A 19,131-nucleotide genomic window follows, 5' to 3' on the forward strand; every position below is an offset into this window, starting at 1 on the left:
TTCGGGCAGCGGGAGGCTGGCGGGCGGGTTGCGGTTCGGGCGCGGTGCGCGACGGGCTGAGCGGTCGGAGGGCGTCGAGATGTTGGACGCGGAGCGCTGTCGAGACTCGTGGGTCATGTCCTCGTATCAATCAGCGGAGAGGCCGTCACATCACGACATGACGCTGCCGCGGTAACGTCGTCCAGAGGCTCCTTGGGCTCCTTTGACGGAACCGGTGGGTCTCAGAGCCTAGCGGACAGCGCAATACGAGCTACGAATCGCGGAGCCGTTGGCACGAACGGGGGGGTGAACGCTGGAGCAGTGAATCGAGGTCAGGAACGCGGCGCCTGCGCTTGCGTCGACGTGGGCGCTTCGAGGAGGGCGGATGCGCTTGGCCGTCGCAACAAAGATGGGCACCACAGCGCCGGCAGATGCAGGGCCTGGCGGGAGATTGCAGCGTCAGAAGACACGACGGCACGACAACAGCGGCGACGAGGGGCACGCAGCGACTGAGCGACTGAGCGACCGAATGCGCCGCCGTCGACAGCTGCCTGAGGGCTGGCCGTCGTGAGAGGCACGGGCCACAGGTGAAGCTTGCAACATGATTTGTTCGAGGCGCCCAGCACTCTGACGCTGTCAGCCGTTGCGCGCTCTCGACCCGCCCTCCACGCTGCAGTAACTTTCAATGCGCATGGATCATTACGTAGGGCTCCGGAGAGACACCGTCGACCATGTTTCAAGTCACACGAGCACGTGGCGGTGCACTCCTGACAGCCACACCCAAGAGAACGAACCACGGCTACCGCCTCGCGATGAGCACCAGCCGAGGCCGCGGTTGCGGTGCGGTGCGTCAGGGCTGAAGCTATCATCTGCCGTTAGTCAGGAACTGGGCGGAACATGCCATCGGCGCGTCCGTACGACCATTCGCGTTCCTAGGTAGACATCCTAATAGCTCCCTCGTATCAACACAGCACTAATTTCAAACTTCAGCTCCTTTTGCCATCTCCGTCAAACTTACCCAACGGGACTACACCGCTCAATCATGTAGACACCTCTCTTCGTTTTCCGTGTCCCCTTCTGCTAGGCTGTGGTGGGGCAGCGGCTAGAAAGCAGGGTCAGCCTCCTAACGTAGGCCGTAAAGCGCAACATGTACACCCACCAGGAGCACGACCATCATCAAAAGCAGGAGCCGTCCTCCTGAAAATCTCCAATTCTCGACGCGGGTCAAGATGGCAATTTGTCAGCGTCTAAACTCTGCCATAGGGGTGCCTCGAGCGGGGCACGTTCTTCAATCCCGGCGTCGTGAAGCTTGCCATTTCCCAGCAGGCACCTTCAGAAGCTGGCGGTTGGCTTCCGAGGAGCCTGGACACCATCGCAGCATATCAAGCACGAGAGCCTCCCCGCGCATCCATGTCCTCGGTCTGGGAAGCATAGGCACTTTCACAGCTCACTCGCTTGCCGATATACCCGCAAGGCCAGCGGTAAACCTACTGCTACATCGTTCTTCTCTTATGAATGAGTACCTACGAACCCGGAAGAGGCTTCTATTGCAGACGCGCGAGGGCCAACAGATCGCTCAAACGGGATATGGCGTGGAAGTATTGAACGGAAAAGAATGGCACACGGTGCAGGAGTTGCGCATAGTTGGGAATGCTGAGGCGCTACAGCTACCAGGACCCCCAACTGACGAAATTATCAACGATCTTATCGTATGCGTCAAGTCTACGCAGACTGTGGCAGCCCTCCAACCTCTTCTACCTCGACTCTCGCGCACGTCAAACGTTACATTCCTGCAGAACGGAGCAGGCATGATAGAAGACGCAAATATGTTCTTGTGGCCTGATCCTCACACGCGACCAAACTACATTACGGGTGTGATCTCGCATGGTATCACTTTGAATGGGCCCTTTAATGTCACCCACACAGGGCCTGCAGCAACATCGGTAGGCCCCGTCCCGCGAGAAGACGGCGATATATCACAAACACCTTCCCCTCTCTTGGAAATCCTACCTCTTGCACCTCGCCTGAACTGTCGGGCTTACCCATGGCCCACCATACTCCAGATACAACTAGAAAAGCTTGCCTGTAACGCTCTTAGCAACCCTATCTGCGCACTCGAAGATGCCGTGACCGCATACATCCTAAGCATCCCAGAAACCAACAAGAGGCTCATGCAAGAGATCTCGTCTGTCATCCTCGCTTTACCTGAACTACAGGGCGTAGAAGGAGTGAAGGAAAGGTTTTCAGCGAAAGCCCTGCACGCTACTGTTATGGATATAATCGAGAAGAACAGAGCGACGACTGTGAGCATGGTATGGGATATGAGGCATAGGAGAGAGACGGAGATTAGATATATCAATGGGTACTGGGCAAGGCGCGGAAGAGAAGTGGGCGCGAGAACGCCGCTGAACGATGAGTTGGTAGAAAGGGTACAGGCGATGACGAAAGACAGACTGCGAGAGACAAGGTCGTGATGTGACAGTCCGTTGCGTGCTTAGAAAAGCTTTGACATTGACCAGTTTTCGCATTTTGCTGCCACGCAGGTGATGATGCATAGTTACTAAGAACGTGTTGGCAAAGTGGTTCTGCTACCATGGAACTCCCACGAAGCTAAGGATGCGCCCCACTTTCAGATGTCTCGACTTCTTCACTCATATCGATCGCGTGTTTGATGCTAGACAGTTCCATTGTGGATTGGTGGTGTTGCGAAGAATTTCGTCAACGTCAAGGAGACTTCGAGCTCCGAGTGCACGCATTCGGTAGCAGTACCACGCCGCAGACTTAGTAGCTCACGCCACCTGGGCTGACAAACAGCGTGATGCTGCGCGTCGCGTTACTATGGTGCAGCATCCCACATGCACCCGATGCACTCGCACGAGACAGGCCCAACAATGGCGCTGGCCGGTAAAGACCGGACATGACCTCATTGCTGTAAACTTCGGGGACCCTTAAAGGTAGCTGCGCCCAACAGCCTGCCACAACCACACCAAACAAACTACTTTCTTAGCATCCAAAGCTTCGTATCTCTGACAGCTTGGCATAATGGCGCAGGATCTACGTTCGCAGGACATCAAAAACCCAATTGACGTTGCAGAGGTAAGTCATGGGCTGTACACGCGTGTGAAAGAGCGCTAGCTGCTGACAGGATCACAGTACCTCTTCCGAAGACTACAACAAGTCGGCGTTGAGTCCGTCCATGGCGTTCCAGGAGACTACAACCTTGTCGCACTCGACTACATCCCAAAAGTCGGCTTGAAATGGGTCGGCAACTGCAATGAGCTGAATGCTGGTATGTGGAGCTTGTCTTTGCGTTCGGGCTATCAGCGGCTCGCTTGCGGGAGCGACCGAAGTCGATCCGTCCGTCTCATGCTATAGGTGCTGATGATCCTTACAGGTTACGCCGCAGATGGTTATGCAAGAGTCAAGGGCATTTCTGCATTGGTAACCACGTTCGGTGTGGGCGAATTGTCTGCTGTCAATGCCATCGCCGGAGCCTACTCGGAATACGTCCCAGTCGTCCATATCGTCGGCTACCCATCAACTGTATCCCAGAGGAACGGGGCGCTGCTGCACCACACTCTTGGAAATGGCGACTTCACGGTCTTCTCGCGCATGTCCAAGGAGATCTCATGTGCTGTTTCGATGCTCAACAGCCAGCACGAAGCCGCTATGCTGATCGACAACGCCATTCGGGAATGTTACCTCAAGTCGAGGCCTGTCTACATCTCCTTACCTAGCGACATGGTAACCAAGAAGGTCGACGGTGATCGTCTCAACACTCCGCTTGATTTGGAATACCCGCAAAATGACCAAGAGGCGGAAGACTACGTCGTAGACGTGGTACTGAAGTATCTGCATGCGGCGAAGAACCCCGTCATCCTTGTGGATGCATGCGCTATCCGTCACCGAGCACTGAAGGAGACTCACGAGCTGATCAGGAAATCTGGCATCCCTACCTTCGTGGCCCCAATGGGAAAGGGTGCGGTGGATGAGACTCTGCCAAACTATGGTGGTGTTTACGCTGGAGATGGGTCAAATGCTGGTGTACGCGAACGCGTTGAGTCATCTGATCTTGTTCTCAGCATCGGTGCTATCAAGTCCGATTTTAACACTGCAGGCTTCACCATCCGCATGTCACAGCTCACGACTATCGACCTACACAGCTACGGATGCAAAGTACGATACTCAGAATACCCTGGTGTTAGAATGAACGGCGTTCTTTCCAAAGTCACAGCCAAGCTTGGAAAGCTGAACATCGAATCCGGACCTAACCCGAACAACAACATCCCAGACAAGGAGACTGCATCGACGGAGCCAACCATCAAACACGCCTGGTTCTGGCCAAAGCTTGGTCAGTGGCTGAAGAAGGACGATGTCCTCATCACCGAGACTGGTACCTCCAACTTTGGCGTCTGGGAAACCCGCTTCCCAGCAGGCGTCAACGCCATCTCGCAAGTTCTCTGGGGCTCCATCGGTTACGCGACTGGCTCATGCCAAGGCGCTGCTCTCGCAGCCAAAGAATCCAACATCAAGCGCACTATTCTCTTCACGGGTGACGGTTCCTTCCAGCTTACCGCTCAAGAAGTCTCCACTATGATCCGCAACAAGCTGGCTCCCATCATCTTCGTCATTTGCAACAAGGGCTACACAATCGAGCGACTCATTCACGGATGGGAAGATCCCTACAACGACGTCCAGGAATGGAAGTACAAGGACATTCCCCGCGTCTTCGGCGCTGAAGAAGGCAGTGTACTCACATACCGAGTGGAGACGAAGGAGGAGGTTGAGAAGCTGTTCCAAGACGAAGAGTTCAGCAGTGGCGAGACGCAGAAGATGCGCTTCGTGGAGTTGGTGATGCCGTGGGATGATGCCCCAGCGGCGCTAAAGGCAGTTGCTGCGGCGGCGGCCAAGACGAATGCTAGTGCGGAGTAGACCATGGCTGGAAGAAAGGGCAGGTAGTGGAGGGTGTATCGAGGAAGCGTAGGTAATAGGGTATGGTTCTACGTACGACGAATTCTCTTCTCTTCACATAAATGATGACAATACGACTCTTCTCAGATAAGTCTTGTGTTCACCGATATTCCATGTTCTATTCGGGAACTTCGATTCCTATCTGTCCTCAAGATCAGGCAGTAGCTATAACACCTCAGCTACTAATTTGTTAGTTTATCATGTCCAGAGATGGCAAAATTTTAGTCAAGTGAATTTTTATCAAGCGGGAAGTTGTCTTCGTCTACATTCCTCTTCTCCCCCTCGACCTTCGCCTTACCCTCCTCTTCTTCCTTCTCTTCCTCTTTCTTCTTGCTCTCCTCTTCCTCTTCCAATTTGGTATCCGGCCTCGCCGAACTCGCTTCGCTGCTCAAGTACGAGCGGCAAAAGCTCCCAAAGTAGCGCGCCACTTCTAGATCAGCGACGGCAGTTTCGCGCATCTTGCGCTCTTGCTCCTTGAGCTGTTCAAACATGCCCGGGGGGAGCTTCTTCGCCTTCTCCAGCATCGCTTCAAACCCCGCGTCCTCTTCAGCTTGTGACAGCGGCGCGGGGGTCTCGTTTGCGGGAGCCATCGTGGAAGGTGTGCAATGGGAGAATGAATTAAAGGCAGATGATGAGAGAATTTTTTCAGAGCAGGGTGTGTAGGACGTGGCGCTCTGAAAAGAATTTGAGGTGAGCGTTTCTTATGTGTTGACGCTAGTCCGTTATCACTCGCGGTGAGGAGGCGCCACTCATCGCAACGCGTCACCGTGCAATCTTCTCTTGACTTTGAGAAAGATTCAGGGGCAGTTTGGAGCTTTCGGCTCATTGCTTGTCTTAGTATGGCCACGTCCATCGCCATGGCTTTGACATTACGTTCACGCAGTGTAATACACAACCACCGCTACATCAATACGCCATACTTCTCCTGGAGCCGACGCATAACCATCCTGCAGAGGTAGAGGTACGAAGTCAGTATTTGTTTCATATGCACTTCGTACAGCCAAAAACTTACCAATGAACTAGATCCCGCGCCGCAGTTGCATCTTCCAAGCTATCATGACCTTGATTGCCTCTGGTCTGGATGTCCGTGTCCAGGTATTTCTTCAGCAGTGTCTTCAACGCCAGATCACCTGTGCCTTTTTTCTTCTTCTTCTTGGGCTCACCCTCAGTGGGGTTGATTGAGTCGCCCATTGTTTGCGCGTCGGCCACTGAGGTGGGCATGCTACTCGTCGCTAGTCCTGTGGTCTCTAGAAGGCGTTCCTCACCCCTTCTTGCCGCCGCTTCGGCAATTTCCTTTTCTCTGGCCTCGGCTGCCTTCTTCTCCTGAATCATCTTATGCTCTACGACATAGGAGTCTACAACCTTTGTGTGTAGCCACTTCAGTGCTTTGAGGTCATTATGAACGCTGTGTCCGACGAGAATAGTGTCTGGTCCGACAAATTTCCACAACAGTTTTCTCGCCCCAGTCTACAATTGGTGTACAAAGTCAGTACATGTCTCATGTCAGCTTGTACACGGAAGTGACTTGCCTTCCCCTTCAGCGTGGTCTTCTCTCTTACAGCTTCGTTCATTTGATCCCAAGTAACGCCCGACCACTTTGTGTTGAGATGTTGCATTGGTTGATCAGGCTTGACAAGGTTGTTAATGAGCACTTCACCGGTTAAGTAATCGATGGCGCTTAGGCGAATGAGCTCAGAGTCTCCACTCCTGGCTGTTCCCATCTGTAGAGGTGGACGTGAAAAGTCAGTAGGTCTCACCTGTATTCTATAGCGCTAGAACTGACCTCGCAATCAATTGCTACGGCAAATTTCGCGTTCATCCTGCGGTCCGAATCCCAATGACGAAAAGGTGGAGTTGGTTGGATTTGATGTAGCCGTTCGAGCTCACCTGGTCGATATTCACGTATCCCGTGCTTGTCGGAACTCCTACACGGCTTGGCCTCCGAGACGTGCTTTCCGCAACACAACCAGCACTAACAAGATTAGTTGGGTTAGGCAAAGAAGGGTCAGACTGCGCTCACCTTTGTCGCGCGGTCGACTGGCGCTGAGTGGTAGTGGCATTCTATTGTGCAATACTGAATACCAGAGCTGCCGTTCTCGTATGGTATGATCATACTTGGCAATGTCTTGTAGGGCGTGTCCGGTGGATGTGAGAGAAGCTGTTGGCTACGGTGCGTTATGGCCTGTTGCAGACCCTTACTGAGCTGTTGGATAGCTACCGGGAGTTTAGCAATGCTCTTAGAATCAATGTGGACATTCCAAGCACTGAGAATGCACTTACTTTGATTGCATTTACTGCATCTTCGTTTTTGGTGAATGTCCTCGTCTGTCAACTGTGCAAAGCTGTAGCCATGCTTCCGCAGAGCATGTGTGGGTTCTATCAGACTTAGAAACTCTCGGATGTAGTAATCCCCGGGCGGTATTTCGAGTATTGAAGGTGCTTGGCCCTCGCATGCTTCGGGTGGAGGGGGATATGGGACGACATCGCCGGAATGGGTTGGTTTTATTGCTCCGGTTACCATGATCTAAGACAAAACTAGGAATTGGCTTCTCGTGAAAGTGTTTGACTCAGTCTGATGTGCAGGGTGCTGAGATGTGAGTATTCCAGGTTTCGATGCTAGGATGCGGTGTTTGTCTGCTCAGATGAACCTAACGCTTTCCTCTACTGCTACGGTCTAAGTGACATGCAATGTAATCATCAATGTTTGGAATATATTGCCTGCGAGTCCTGCGAGTCCTGTAAGGAATGGAAGACAGGAGTGGTGACAACGCTGGTGATGTCGCGAGGAGTATACATGATGGAAAAGTGGGGGAAGCGGAACCGGGATGGCGCGTCGACAAGGGTACGTGTCGCGTCTTCCAACATCGCCGCCAGTTGAGAGGTGCCTTCTCCAGCAAGATTGTAAGTTTGTGCTTTTTGTGTGTCATAGCCTTTAGATCCCCAGTCTGAGTCAAAGGCGCACTCTATTCATTATACGAGATGTTAGCTACTGCGCCGTATTTCATCTCAGCACTGCACGTAGGGTCTCCGCTAGACAGCTGGATCCAGCTACTCATTGTAGTCTTCAACCCGTGCTGGTATGCATGACGTCATGTGCCGCCGGTAGATGGTAACTCAGCCTAATTCAGTTGATGTTGTATAAATCATATACCCTCGGTAGCGCTATACAACGATATCTCTTCCAAAGTCAAGCACAAGTGTTGGAAGCCTCACCGCACAATCATCCGGACAGTGCGCGAACATGGCCAACACCACAGCATTCAACGTCCTCGTCTTCAGCAAGACCACAGGCTACCGTCATGACTCTATCCCAGCTGGTATCCGCATGTTCCAAAAGTTAGCCAGCGATACGAACCTCTTTAAAGTCACAGCTACTGAAGACGCCTCGCTGTTCACTTCGTCTTCTCTCGCGCAATATCAAGTCATCGTCCTCCTGCAAAACATCGGCGACGACATCTTCACCCCATCCGAATTAGAAGCTTTGAGAACCTGGGTGAAGAATGGCGGCGGTATCGTAGCTATTCACGGCGCAGCTGCAGCTATGCAAGGGAACGAATACTACACGAAACTGATCGGAGCAAGTTTCGACATGCATCCCGACCCTGAACCCGGTACCATCGTTCCCGAAGAGTCCGGCCAGAAACACCAGATCATGAATTGCTGTGGCGGGCGTGAGGGCTGGAAGGATGAATGGTATAACTTCCACGCTCATCCGAGGGCGAACAAAAACCTCCAGATCTTACTGAGAGGTGATCCGAAGACGTTTCAAGGAGGCAAACATGGGGATGATCACCCTTTGGCATGGTGTCAGGAGTTCGAGGGTGGCAGGATATTCTTCACGGCTTTAGGTCATTTCGATCAAGCGTACGAGGATCCTTGGTTTATTGGACAGGTCAAGAGAGGGCTGCTGTGGGTAACAAGGCGAACAGAGGTTTAAAGTGAGAGTATGTGAATTGAAACATTGTCATCTGAGATGGTTGCCATCTTTATCGTTGACTTGGCGTCATTCCCGTCCTTGGTCCATCGCTTTGAGTCTGATGGCGGAGTCAACGCGAATGAACATCGTGGACCCAATATCGAGATGCACGCCATCGCAGATACAATCAAATAACGCCGCACGCCTGATCCAAGACTCCGAAAGGTTCGACCGGAGCAGTAGATGACTACAGCTCAGTCTTCTCAGCATCAACGTTCAGGTCCCAATTAATGCCACCATCTTTGCCATAACGCTGCTCCAACCATTCGTTACACTTCCTGAAATGACCGTTATCGAACTACACGTCGTTAGCACTTGACCTACTCCATAGCGTATTGCGATACTTACGAAGCCTCTCGCCGCACTCAGCGGGCTAGGATGTACGCTCTTCAGCACAAGATGCTTGTCAACCGGAATGCCTTTTGTCCTCTGCTGCGCCGGACTGCCCCAGGCCAGAAATACGACACCATTTGTCCGTACCTTGGCCACAGTATCAATGACCTTCTGCATGAGCAGCTCCCAACCCTTGCCCGAGTGTGAGTTTGCTTCGCCGCGACGGACGGTCAAGCAGGTGTTGATGAGCAGAACACCACGATCAGCCCAAGGTGTCAGAAGACCACCCTTGTTCGGGGGTCGCTTGTAGTCTGGGTACTCCTTCTCGAGGGCTTTGTAGATGTTCATGAGCGAAGGAGGCGCAGGGTTCGGTGGACGGATGGAGAAGCAGAGTCCGTGGGCCTGGTTGGGACCGTGGTATGGATCTTGGCCTGTGATGACGACCTTGACGGTGTTGAGGGGTGTATGCCGCGACCTGACCAGTGTTAGTCTTCATCACTCAGGCTTGCACCCGGAAGATGGGGGAGATCGTACCACGAGTACACATCCTTCATCGGCGGGTAAACAGTCTTCCCGCTGTCCAGCTCCTTCTTCAGGAACCTCTTCAACTCGAGGAATTGTGGAGTCAGCAGCACATCCTTGACATGCGGCAGCCAGCTCTCATGTAGGGTGTCGAGCTCCAGTTGTAGCAGCTCTTTCTGCTCGTCTGTGAGTTTGGCGACCCATGCATCTCGATCGAACTTTGCGGCTGCAGCAGATTGCTTGGGTGGTGCATTGGGATTGGGCTTCGGGGCGCCAAAGAAGGCGGTGATGCTGCCATTCTGCTTGGGCTTTTTGGACGCGTCCGTAGCCGCTGCTGCTGCCTTACGCTTTAGGCTCATGGTGGCACTGTCAATCGATGTAGAATATGGGGTCAATGGGGCAGCGTAGGGCAACGAAGAGAATAGCAGGGAAAGTATGACGAGTCTTAAGAGTATCGCGATGATTGCAAGCATGCTCCCAGCCCCAGAGATTCGCGCCGGGACGTGACGGCGGACACGACCTGTCATTCCCCCCGAGCACGTTGATTGGCCGCCGCGTGGAGCAGCAACACGTGAGTACGCGCGACGCGTCTGGACCACGTGACATGACATCACACCCAGCCCTGACACAGTCCACAACATGGCACAAGGATGCAAGCAGGCTGCAGTGGCTTCCTCATCAAGATGACCGTTGTTTTGGCAAATCAGACGTGAGCGGACGTTTGATCGACACTAACATGCCTCGAGGTGGAGACTGAAGCCTGATACAGGCTCACCTGCAGGCGTGCTGCCCGCATTTGTGACGTGTTGCCTAGGGGAAGCAAACAGGAGCGCGCGCAGGTGAGAGGGATATAAACAGACCTACTTCGTCTTTTGCTTCTCCACCCATTCCATAACCAATCCTGCCCATCTTCTCAAGTTAGAACTCTCAATCAGACCTCTGTCAAATACAATCATCAACAATGGCTTCTTCCAACCCTTCCAATTTCGCCAACCTCCCTAAGGACAAGCTTAGTGAGATTGCTGCAAAGGGCGGCCATGCCTCTCACGGCTCTGGCAACAGCGACGTAAGCTCCATTAGATATCCTCACTCTAATGTGTAGTGACTAACCTTTCCTCAAGTCCACATCCACTGGCAGCAGCGGCAACGCTGACCGTAACGCTGACGGTACCTTCACTCAGGGCTCAGACCTCGCAAAGGAGCTAGGCGCCCAAGGTGGTCATGCTTCCCACGGTGCTACAGACTCTACATCCAACAGCAGCGAGCCAGGCCGTAACCCAGATGGCACCTTCACCAAAGGTTCAGAGGTCGCCAGCAAGCTTGGTGCTCAGGGCGGTCACGCTTCCCACGGTTCTTCCACCAACGACTCCGGTGCGCAGACTTCCAGCAGCGAGAGCGGCGTAAGTTAATCCAAAGTACGATCGATGAGTTCGTGGCTGACATATTCCACGTAGCGCAACCCTGACGGCACGTTCAAGAAGGGCAGTGAGCTTGCTTCCGAGCTGGGTACACAGGGCGGACATGCCTCGCACTAGAAGCAGCATGTATGATGTGCCTATCGATCCTTCAGTCCAACCTCCATCATATATCCATGAATGACGGCCCAACCTGGAGAGAGGTGTTCTGGACATTAGGGTGCTGTCATGCAGGGCCATAAGCCTAATCACGAGACCATGAATGAATGCCGAGAACAATACATGACTCACTTGTTCATCTCGTAACGTACTACATGTTGTGATGCTTAGGTCTCGAGGGACTCACATGCATCTACAGTGTTTTCTAACCGCTATAGCCCAAGGCGTCTAGTTCCTTCTTGATCTGCTTCTCGGTGCTAATTTTCTTGACCTGGGTGTCCTCTAGCTTCTCTCCGCCGGCTTGACGCATCTTCAGCTCGTCGATGGCGCGCATCTTCTTCAGCAAACCTCTGATCTTCTTGTCCTGAGGGTTGCCGCCATCACCAGGGCTGGTGACGGTGAGGTCAGGGGGAGGACCCTGGCTCTCGGTCTGAATCGGAGGAGGGGCCTGGGCCTGAGCTGGAGCTTGCTGACGCTGCTGCGCAGGGTTCTGGCGCTGGTTTCCGTCCTGACGGGCTTGACGGTTTGGGCTGTTGCCAAAGTTGCGGTGCTGGCTGGCGCTTCGTCCTTGCTGCTCATATCCGCTCTTGCTGCGACTGCGCTGGCGACGTTCCGGGCTACGGCCAGCACCGTTGGGTGCATTGGCACCGTCGGCGCCGAGTCCAGCAGCCTTGTCAGCGGCCTCGCGAGCCTTCTTGGCCTCTCGCTTCTTCTTGTTCTTCAAAGCCGCCTTCGAGAGCTCTCCATCGCCATCTTGAGCGCCGGTAAGACTAACACCGCCCCCGGGAGCAGCCCCAGGTGGAAGGGTCTCAGCAGCTTCCGCTCCTGGTACCTCACGGCGGCGCGGCTTGCCAAATCCATTGGCGAAGCCAACGTTCGTGGAAGAGATACCGGTGTTGGCATAGGCTGCGCCTCCTTCATCTTCACGCTTAAAGTGTAGCGGTGTAGCGGTTCCGCGCGCTCCGGGGGGACGGTAGGCACCTGCAGGCTTGGACGGTGTCTTCTGGGTGCTGAGGTAGGCAAGCGCAGACGGATGCGGTGCCGGTACGTTGGTCAAGGGGTCGGTCAGAGGGTACATCGAGGTCGGCTGAGGGCGCCAAACGACGTGGTAGAGTTCGGCCATGTCCTCGTTGTACATGAGACCCCCGCTGACGTGGTAGATGCGAACACCGTTGTCAACACGAAGACGCGGGCTAGTAGTTGCCGTGAGAATATGTTGCCCGTCCGGGCTCCACGCGCAGTAGGTCGAGTTGGAGGTCTTGACGTGGCAGACCTTGGCGAAGTTCTTCTCAAGATCGTAGATGTCCATGTCTCCAGCTAGATTACCAAAACCGGCGACGATGACGAAGCGACCGTGGGGACTGAAAAGGATAGTGTTGCGTGGGCCTAGGTCGAAACTGTGTTGTGCGACCGCACGTTGATTGAAGATGGTAGTCTTTGCGGGCATGTAGCCATAGGTGACACCGAACTCCTTCGAGTTTGGCGACCATGAGACGTCGTGAATGGGACCCTCCTTGTCCAGCTGGATGCGCGAGTCGAAGGTGCCGTTGGCACTAAGAATGTACATGTTGGTCTCGCCGTAGTAGCTCTTGTTCGTCTTGTCGACTTCAGTTTGTGCTAGGACAATCAAGCTGGTACCGAGATCGTTCCACTTCAGCTGGACCTTGTCGCCCTTGAAAAAAGTCTTCTGGGATACCGGCTGACTGAATTGAGGGACTTGGAAGACCTTGACAGCAGCGGGCATGCCCTTGCGCTCCGGAACAAAAACGGCAACTGAATGGTTCTTGCCTGGGGCGAGCGCCATGTCGGTCACTCCCTCCACGCGGAGCTTGTTCCAAGGGTTGCGCAAATCGCTCGACTGGAAGAACTGCACCTCGTTTGTTACAACGCGCGCACAGTACTTCTCGTCGGACGTGTACTGCAGGTTCCAGCCACTCTGGTTCTTCTGAACGTATTCGCCGATGACTGCCCGTGATCCGTCATCTTCAGCTTCGTCGGAGAGCGTCTTCCAGACCCGGAGGTTCTTCGCCGCATTCCCGTCTTCGTCCTTGGATGGGCGCTGCCATGTGATGAGATATGTGCCGAGTGGGGAGAAGCCGAGCTCGTAAACGTTCGGTGTGGGGAGTGTAGTAATGACGTTGCCGACCGAGGCGTCAATCACCGAAACTTGTTCAGGTGTTGCCCATGCGAAGTATTTGCTATCGGGCGAGTAGCAGCAGCAGCGAAGGTTGCCTTCTGGTCTATTGCGCACATTGGTGTCAGAAATGGACCTCGATGTACGCGGGAACTTGTTGTATAGTCTAGACACTTACCGTACGAATCCTGGAAGAGCCTCATACACTGGAGCAGCGTTGAAGATCCCGATGCCCTTGGCGGAGCGGTCTGCGAGTCTTGTTAGTGTGTCTCAACCCCGACAGTGCGGAGTGAACGTACAAGCCAACTGTGTGGGAACAGCCATGATAACTAGTAAAAGTCACAGGAAGTTGTACAAGTGGGCGTGGGGCAAGGTGCTGGTGGTCGCGAAGTCTGGCTCACTGCTGAGCTCGGATTTGTGGGTTGGCGATGAGTAAGGCTAAGACAGGAACACGTCGGGTGTGTGGGTATGGATTCGAGTGTGACGTAGTTCCGGGACTTTATAGGCCAAGGGCAGACTTTGGGCGCACGCAGCGGCAACGGGTGGATCGTGGAGGGAAGGAGGAACACGCGTCAAGGAATTGAAGGGTGACCGTGTGACAGCGTAGTGAAGGCGATGGAGGCCGTCGAGAAAGAAATCCGTGGGCACGCGCGCTAGTGCTCGGGGAAAATGCGGGCCGCTGGCGTTGGGACTGTGACATCAGCCTCGCCAGCACATGATGGAAGCAGCAGAGTGAATTGGAGCGGCTGTGCACTAATTGGCGCTCGAAACTGCTCTGCTGAACACATTTCCCGGCTGTATCGACGCCACTGAGTCTAGACCGATCTTGCGCTGCCTGCACAGAAGGATTCGAGATTCAATGATCTGCGGCCAGCTTTCCCTAGCAGAGCCGCAAACGGAGACTGTATCGTCGGCTCCTTCTCAAAAGTGTCAGGGGTTGAATTTCAGTCTATGGTCCCGTTCCTCTGTTCATATACCTAGAATATCGTGAGTACATTACACGGGTGTCGCGCAGAGTTGTTCCTTCGCGATATACCAACAGCGGACTCCATGTCTATCGTTATCGCGTCGGTAGCGCCATAAGCTCCCAAGCTCCCCCCAACTCCACAGACCCATCGTAGCTTCCGTCCACGTCCCTTTGGACGCCGTGCCGCAAAGATGCCGACCTCGATGCCGACCCCCTCGATTCGCATACCAATGGAGCTTCTGACTCCAACTGCTTTCGCGCAGTTCGGTGCTGTCATCGAGAACCCGACCACTTCGCCGTCCGCAAAGCTGCCCATCCCGCAACGCGTACCACCGCCGGACGCCGTCGCCGCCAACCAGGGCTCGGCCACCAAGTACCTCGATGTCACACACATGTCGAATCTGTACAGCCTTGCGCCGAGCAAGAAACCTGCCAAGGCAGTAATGAACATGTTTGTTTGTTCGCCGCGGAACCTCCGGCCACACGAGCCGAGCATGAGCATGCCCAGCTCGTGGGGAGACCTGGACCTAGATGAGGATGAGGAAGGATGCGGGGACTTCCAAAGGCAGCTACTGGACGTTACAATTCTCGAAAGACATCCGTTCACCACGCAGACATTCATACCAATGGGCTTGTCGCAGCAGGAAAGGCATACACAGTATCTTGTCATAGTGGCTCCAACACTGCCGGCAAGCGCGTCAAGAAGGCACACAGGCAGAGCGCCGCCATATCCTACACCCCACATCGAACGGAAAAGGAGTGTCATGGACATCTTCGCGCGCGCGAGGCCGAGCCCGTATTCGAACGAGACTGTGCCTACCCAGAGCCAATTCTCACGACTGCACCCGTCAGCGCGACCCAAGGGACCTGGCTTGCCAGACCTCAAAAATCTTCGAGCCTTTGTTGCGAACGGCAGTCAAGCAGTGACATACGGGGCTGGGACATGGCATGCGCCGATGATTGTGATTGGGGACCGGCCGATCGACTTTGTGGTCGTACAGTTTGCGAACGAAGTCGGCAATGAAGACTGTCAGGAGATCGTGCTGAAGCCAGACCAAACCGCTTCCGAGGGGGTTGTGGTTATGGTAGATACCGATTCTGCTGGAGCTGTGCAAGTCAAGGCTGGGGTTGGCTCTGTGAAGGCTAAACTATGATGCTCCTGCTCAATTCCCTCCCTCCCGATGGGCTTACCTGCTCTGATTTTGACCTGATACTATACTATAATGCAAGCGTTGATGAGAATGCAGAGGTTTCGGAGAAGACAACGACTGTAGCATGAACACGTCTCTAACATATGAATGGCCAGGCTTAGGGTTTCCAACAAATTCTTAACTCCGACAAGCTTTTCAGTTATCGCAATCGTACCTCTGATAGCTGTTACTGCAGGGATGACATGGATGATACAGATCTCGCTTGTTTTACCGCATCGAAATCATAGGGCCTCCCGTTGCTCCATCTCACGCTGCCGGAACCAATAGGAAGAATGAAATCCACTGTACTTGCCACGATTTCTTCTACTCTCGATACATGAGCTCCGTTCATATAGCTTCACATAACTCATCACAACTTCCTCCAACATCCGAGTGGTATCTCACATCCGCACAATGGAAGAAGCGGATCTCGTGATCATAGGTGCAGGCATCTACGGTCTCACAACTGCCCACACATACCACCGCCTGCACCCTTCAGCCAACATACTCATTCTCGACTCTGCACCATCCATCGGCGGACCATGGGCACCGAATCGTGTGTTTCCCGGTCTTCGTACCAACAACCTGTGGGGCATGTACGAACACCCCGATTTCCCCATGGACGAAAAAAGGTTCATGGTGAAGAGGGGAGAACACATCCCCGCCGCGAAGATGTTTGACTACCTCTGCGCATTCATGAAATGGGCCGACGTAGAGCAATTCTTTAGGGGGCGAATGGCTGTCGAGGTCATCGAGAGGGATGAAAATGGGGAAGGATGGGTTTTGCACTGTGCGGCAACCCCGATGAACAAGAAGGGTGCCCAGATCAGAGCGAAGAAATTGGTCATCGCAGTTGGTACCACGAATAAGCCACAATTACCGGATTATCAAACATCGACGAATTTCAGATCATTGGTCATCCATGCTGCAGACTTCCCGGAACATCACGAAGTCATTGCGAAACCAAGCAAGCATACCGTCGTCGTGGGATCTGGAAAGTCAGCGTGGGACGTGGCGTACGCATGTGCTAGTCAGCCGTCTGCTACAGCGACTTTACTCATCCGTCCTGACGGCAACGGACCTGTGTGGATGACGCCTAGTCACGTCACACCGTTGGGGTTGTGGCTGGAGAAATTGGTACATACACGTTTCTTTGGCTTCATGTCTCCTTGTCCGTGGGCGCCCACGACAGGCATCGAAGGCTGGCTACGCTCCTTTTTCCATCGCACGTGGCTCGGCAGGAAGATAGTGGGTGCTTTCTGGAACATACTTGGGGAAGATGCGATTGCGCTGAATGGCTTGGATAAACACCCCGAGACGAAGAAGTTGCGGCCTTGGAGAGGAGCTTTCGAAGTCGGCAATGCACTATCGATTCACAATTACCCGGATAGCTTTTTCGACTTGGTCAAAGAAGGAAAAGTCAAAGTCATCGTTGACGACATCGAAAGTCTGTACGGAGAGCGACAGGTTGTACTCAAGTCAGGGAAGGTGTTAGAGGCGGATGCAGTCGTTTGTGCAACAGGCTGGCAAAAGGGATACACCTTCCGCTTCGAAACTCAAGAGCTGGAGAAGCAATTGGGTTTACCAAGTACACTTGCACTTACGTCCGAAGAAACAGCGCTTATAAGGAGGTCAGAAGAGACCCTGTACACTGAGTACCCTTACCTAAAAGAGAGGGATACGAGCCGTATACATCATCCCGATCCCTCCCTTCGCTACGCTGAACAGCCCTCTACAAACGTCCAGCCATACCGCCTACACCGTTTCATAGTCCCGCCAAAAGCCATGGACAAACGCGACATTGCATTCGCAGGTGCAGCCCATTGTCTTTTTACCTTCCCGTGCGCATATATCCAGAGTCTCTGGATCACTGCCCATTTCGACGGTACACTGTCCCTTCCCTCTTCATCCACCAAGGCACTTGAAGAGACATATCGGAACACGCAGTATTGCGTCATCCGCGGCGCGATGAGTTACGGGCATACGCTACCCGATCTTGTCTTTGATACAATGCCTTACCTTGACACGCTGCTAAGAGATCTGGGTATGCAGGAGCGGAGGAAGGGTGGAGGTGCGAGGGAGTGCGTGAGTAGCTATGGCCCGGAGGACTATTGTGGGCTGCTGAAAGATGCCGAAGTAAGGATGAGGACTACGAAGGGCTCTCTGGGCCGGTAAATTTTATTGGAGTACGGGTTAGGAGATTGCAATCAGTGGCTGGGAATGAGTAGTTGTTAGCAAAGAACGGTTTGATGTGTACATTAGTCGCGCATGTAAGTAACGAACGGATTCAATGCGAAGCCAGGAGATCTGGAGGGATGCCGCAGCTGTGCTATACATGTGCCTGAATTAATTCGTGGCATTTCCACCTATTGCGCGGCAAAGCACTACCTTGCAGCACGCAGCACATCATCCGTTTATCACCTAGACAGACATCACTGTATGCATATACGATATCGCAAGAAGTATAGGCTTTGCGAACATGCAAGGTATCGTTTCAAGGGGGCGTGAGAGATGCGGTGCTTGCTCCAGATTTCACCAACCTGTACTTCTCGCAGACAAGAGCGGACACACCTCGCTCATACCTGTTCATGATAAATGACGCAGTGGGGGCAAAGCTCTTGCCACCTACTGTTAACAGATCTTGTCCGTCTGATTAGGTCGCGAAGTCCGCGTCCATACGAAGTGATTCAGGTGTTGTGGCGATCGCAGCAGGTAGGGCGGAGTGTTTCGGAGGGAATGTGCAGGGGCCGGGCCGCATGCCAAGCCCCACCCTCACCAGTAACTGCCTCTTTAAGACAGGTCTCTTAGGGAGACGATGCTCCCACACCAACCATTTGCTATCTCGCATATCGCGCCCACGACTGCAATATAAACGGAAGCTTGGTAAGGCTTGGCAACGAGTCCATAGGGGAGACCGCCGGACGCTGCAGGCCACTCGTCATTTGTAGTCGCAAATGTTCATCAGCTAGATCTTATCGCAATCATCGATCTCCCACCTAATGAGCCAATTATAGTTGCTATGTAGCTCTTCACCTGGGATCTTCATCCATGTAACGCCATAAGGAAGATCACCCGGCACTGGCACCGGCGTAGTCTCAGCCTAGAGGCTGGAAATTGGTACTGCCACAGCAGCACCTGACTGGCCTTTCCGCCTATGTTTCCCAAATTTCTTTTCCCTCTATCTCGATGGCACATGGCGTTCACCAACTTTGGCACGTGAGACCAGCCACCACCGGCCGAACTCACCACAATATGCTAGTACACAATACCCCCTAGGGCCGGAGACACTGTTATGCAGGACCAGTTGTATGATAGTGTGCCAAAACAGCTTCCCGTTTGGCGACGAGCAGGGGATCTCCGGGGTATCGATAGTCATGCAGTAGATAAGCACCACATCGACGGATAGCTACATGAAGGATGCTAGGCTGTAGAAGGAACTTACAACTGCAACAGTACCAATCACCGCTGTACACTGCTTTTCTCCT

The 19,131-nt window shown here is 53.6% G+C and overlaps 9 protein-coding genes across 9 annotated transcripts; 6 read left to right on the top strand and 3 right to left on the bottom strand.

Moving 5' to 3' along the window:
* Nucleotides 1-939: 939 nt before the first annotated feature.
* Nucleotides 940-2,697, top strand: BKA58DRAFT_164094 (putative 2-dehydropantoate 2-reductase family protein). The gene has a single exon (XM_046165033.1). The coding sequence runs from the start codon at nucleotides 1,209-1,211 to the stop codon at nucleotides 2,451-2,453; it is 1,245 nt and encodes a 414-aa protein (XP_046026855.1). The 5' UTR covers nucleotides 940-1,208; the 3' UTR covers nucleotides 2,454-2,697.
* A 54-nt stretch (nucleotides 2,698-2,751) lies between these two features.
* Nucleotides 2,752-5,146, top strand: BKA58DRAFT_164106 (thiamine diphosphate-binding protein). Its single transcript, XM_046165034.1, has 3 exons — nucleotides 2,752-3,075; nucleotides 3,133-3,268; nucleotides 3,374-5,146. The coding sequence occupies exons 1-3, from the start codon at nucleotides 3,022-3,024 to the stop codon at nucleotides 4,909-4,911; spliced, it is 1,728 nt and encodes a 575-aa protein (XP_046026856.1). The 5' UTR covers nucleotides 2,752-3,021; the 3' UTR covers nucleotides 4,912-5,146.
* A 549-nt stretch (nucleotides 5,147-5,695) lies between these two features.
* BKA58DRAFT_164115 (ribonuclease H-like domain-containing protein) lies at nucleotides 5,696-7,559 on the bottom strand. Its single transcript, XM_046165035.1, has 6 exons — nucleotides 7,231-7,559; nucleotides 6,971-7,164; nucleotides 6,734-6,922; nucleotides 6,480-6,671; nucleotides 5,963-6,417; nucleotides 5,696-5,897 (listed from the first exon to the last, which is right to left on the bottom strand). Exons 1-6 carry the CDS (start codon nucleotides 7,469-7,471, stop codon nucleotides 5,852-5,854), a joined length of 1,317 nt encoding a protein of 438 aa, XP_046026857.1. The 5' UTR covers nucleotides 7,472-7,559; the 3' UTR covers nucleotides 5,696-5,851.
* Nucleotides 7,560-7,874: 315 nt separating this feature from the next.
* BKA58DRAFT_164161 (ThuA-like domain-containing protein) lies at nucleotides 7,875-9,089 on the top strand. The gene has a single exon (XM_046165036.1). The coding sequence runs from the start codon at nucleotides 8,192-8,194 to the stop codon at nucleotides 8,885-8,887; it is 696 nt and encodes a 231-aa protein (XP_046026858.1). The 5' UTR covers nucleotides 7,875-8,191; the 3' UTR covers nucleotides 8,888-9,089.
* A 24-nt stretch (nucleotides 9,090-9,113) lies between these two features.
* BKA58DRAFT_439350 (uracil-DNA glycosylase-like protein) lies at nucleotides 9,114-10,140 on the bottom strand (the record flags this gene model as incomplete). Its single annotated transcript, XM_046173682.1, has 3 exons — nucleotides 9,114-9,224; nucleotides 9,275-9,734; nucleotides 9,794-10,140. The coding sequence occupies 3 exons, from the start codon at nucleotides 10,138-10,140 to the stop codon at nucleotides 9,114-9,116; spliced, it is 918 nt and encodes a 305-aa protein (XP_046026859.1).
* Nucleotides 10,141-10,455: 315 nt separating this feature from the next.
* BKA58DRAFT_164196 (uncharacterized protein) lies at nucleotides 10,456-11,438 on the top strand. Its single transcript, XM_046165040.1, has 3 exons — nucleotides 10,456-10,847; nucleotides 10,903-11,181; nucleotides 11,236-11,438. Exons 1-3 carry the CDS (start codon nucleotides 10,743-10,745, stop codon nucleotides 11,314-11,316), a joined length of 465 nt encoding a protein of 154 aa, XP_046026860.1. The 5' UTR covers nucleotides 10,456-10,742; the 3' UTR covers nucleotides 11,317-11,438.
* BKA58DRAFT_164192 (eukaryotic translation initiation factor eIF2A-domain-containing protein) lies at nucleotides 11,373-13,900 on the bottom strand. The gene is made up of 3 exons (XM_046165039.1): nucleotides 13,789-13,900; nucleotides 13,668-13,737; nucleotides 11,373-13,595 (listed from the first exon to the last, which is right to left on the bottom strand). Exons 1-3 carry the CDS (start codon nucleotides 13,811-13,813, stop codon nucleotides 11,561-11,563), a joined length of 2,130 nt encoding a protein of 709 aa, XP_046026861.1. The 5' UTR covers nucleotides 13,814-13,900; the 3' UTR covers nucleotides 11,373-11,560.
* Nucleotides 13,901-14,418: 518 nt separating this feature from the next.
* On the top strand, nucleotides 14,419-15,835 carry BKA58DRAFT_164175 (ureidoglycolate hydrolase). Its single transcript, XM_046165038.1, has one exon. The coding sequence runs from the start codon at nucleotides 14,648-14,650 to the stop codon at nucleotides 15,608-15,610; it is 963 nt and encodes a 320-aa protein (XP_046026862.1). The 5' UTR covers nucleotides 14,419-14,647; the 3' UTR covers nucleotides 15,611-15,835.
* Nucleotides 15,836-17,898, top strand: BKA58DRAFT_164174 (uncharacterized protein). Its single transcript, XM_046165037.1, has one exon. It carries the CDS (start codon nucleotides 16,061-16,063, stop codon nucleotides 17,819-17,821), a length of 1,761 nt encoding a protein of 586 aa, XP_046026863.1. The 5' UTR covers nucleotides 15,836-16,060; the 3' UTR covers nucleotides 17,822-17,898.
* Nucleotides 17,899-19,131: the final 1,233 nt, after the last annotated feature.

This window comes from Alternaria rosae, assembly GCF_020736505.1.
Source record: "Alternaria rosae strain MPI-PUGE-AT-0040 chromosome Unknown BKA58scaffold_4, whole genome shotgun sequence".
In the NCBI taxonomy this organism is placed as follows: Eukaryota; Fungi; Ascomycota; class Dothideomycetes; order Pleosporales; family Pleosporaceae; genus Alternaria; species Alternaria rosae.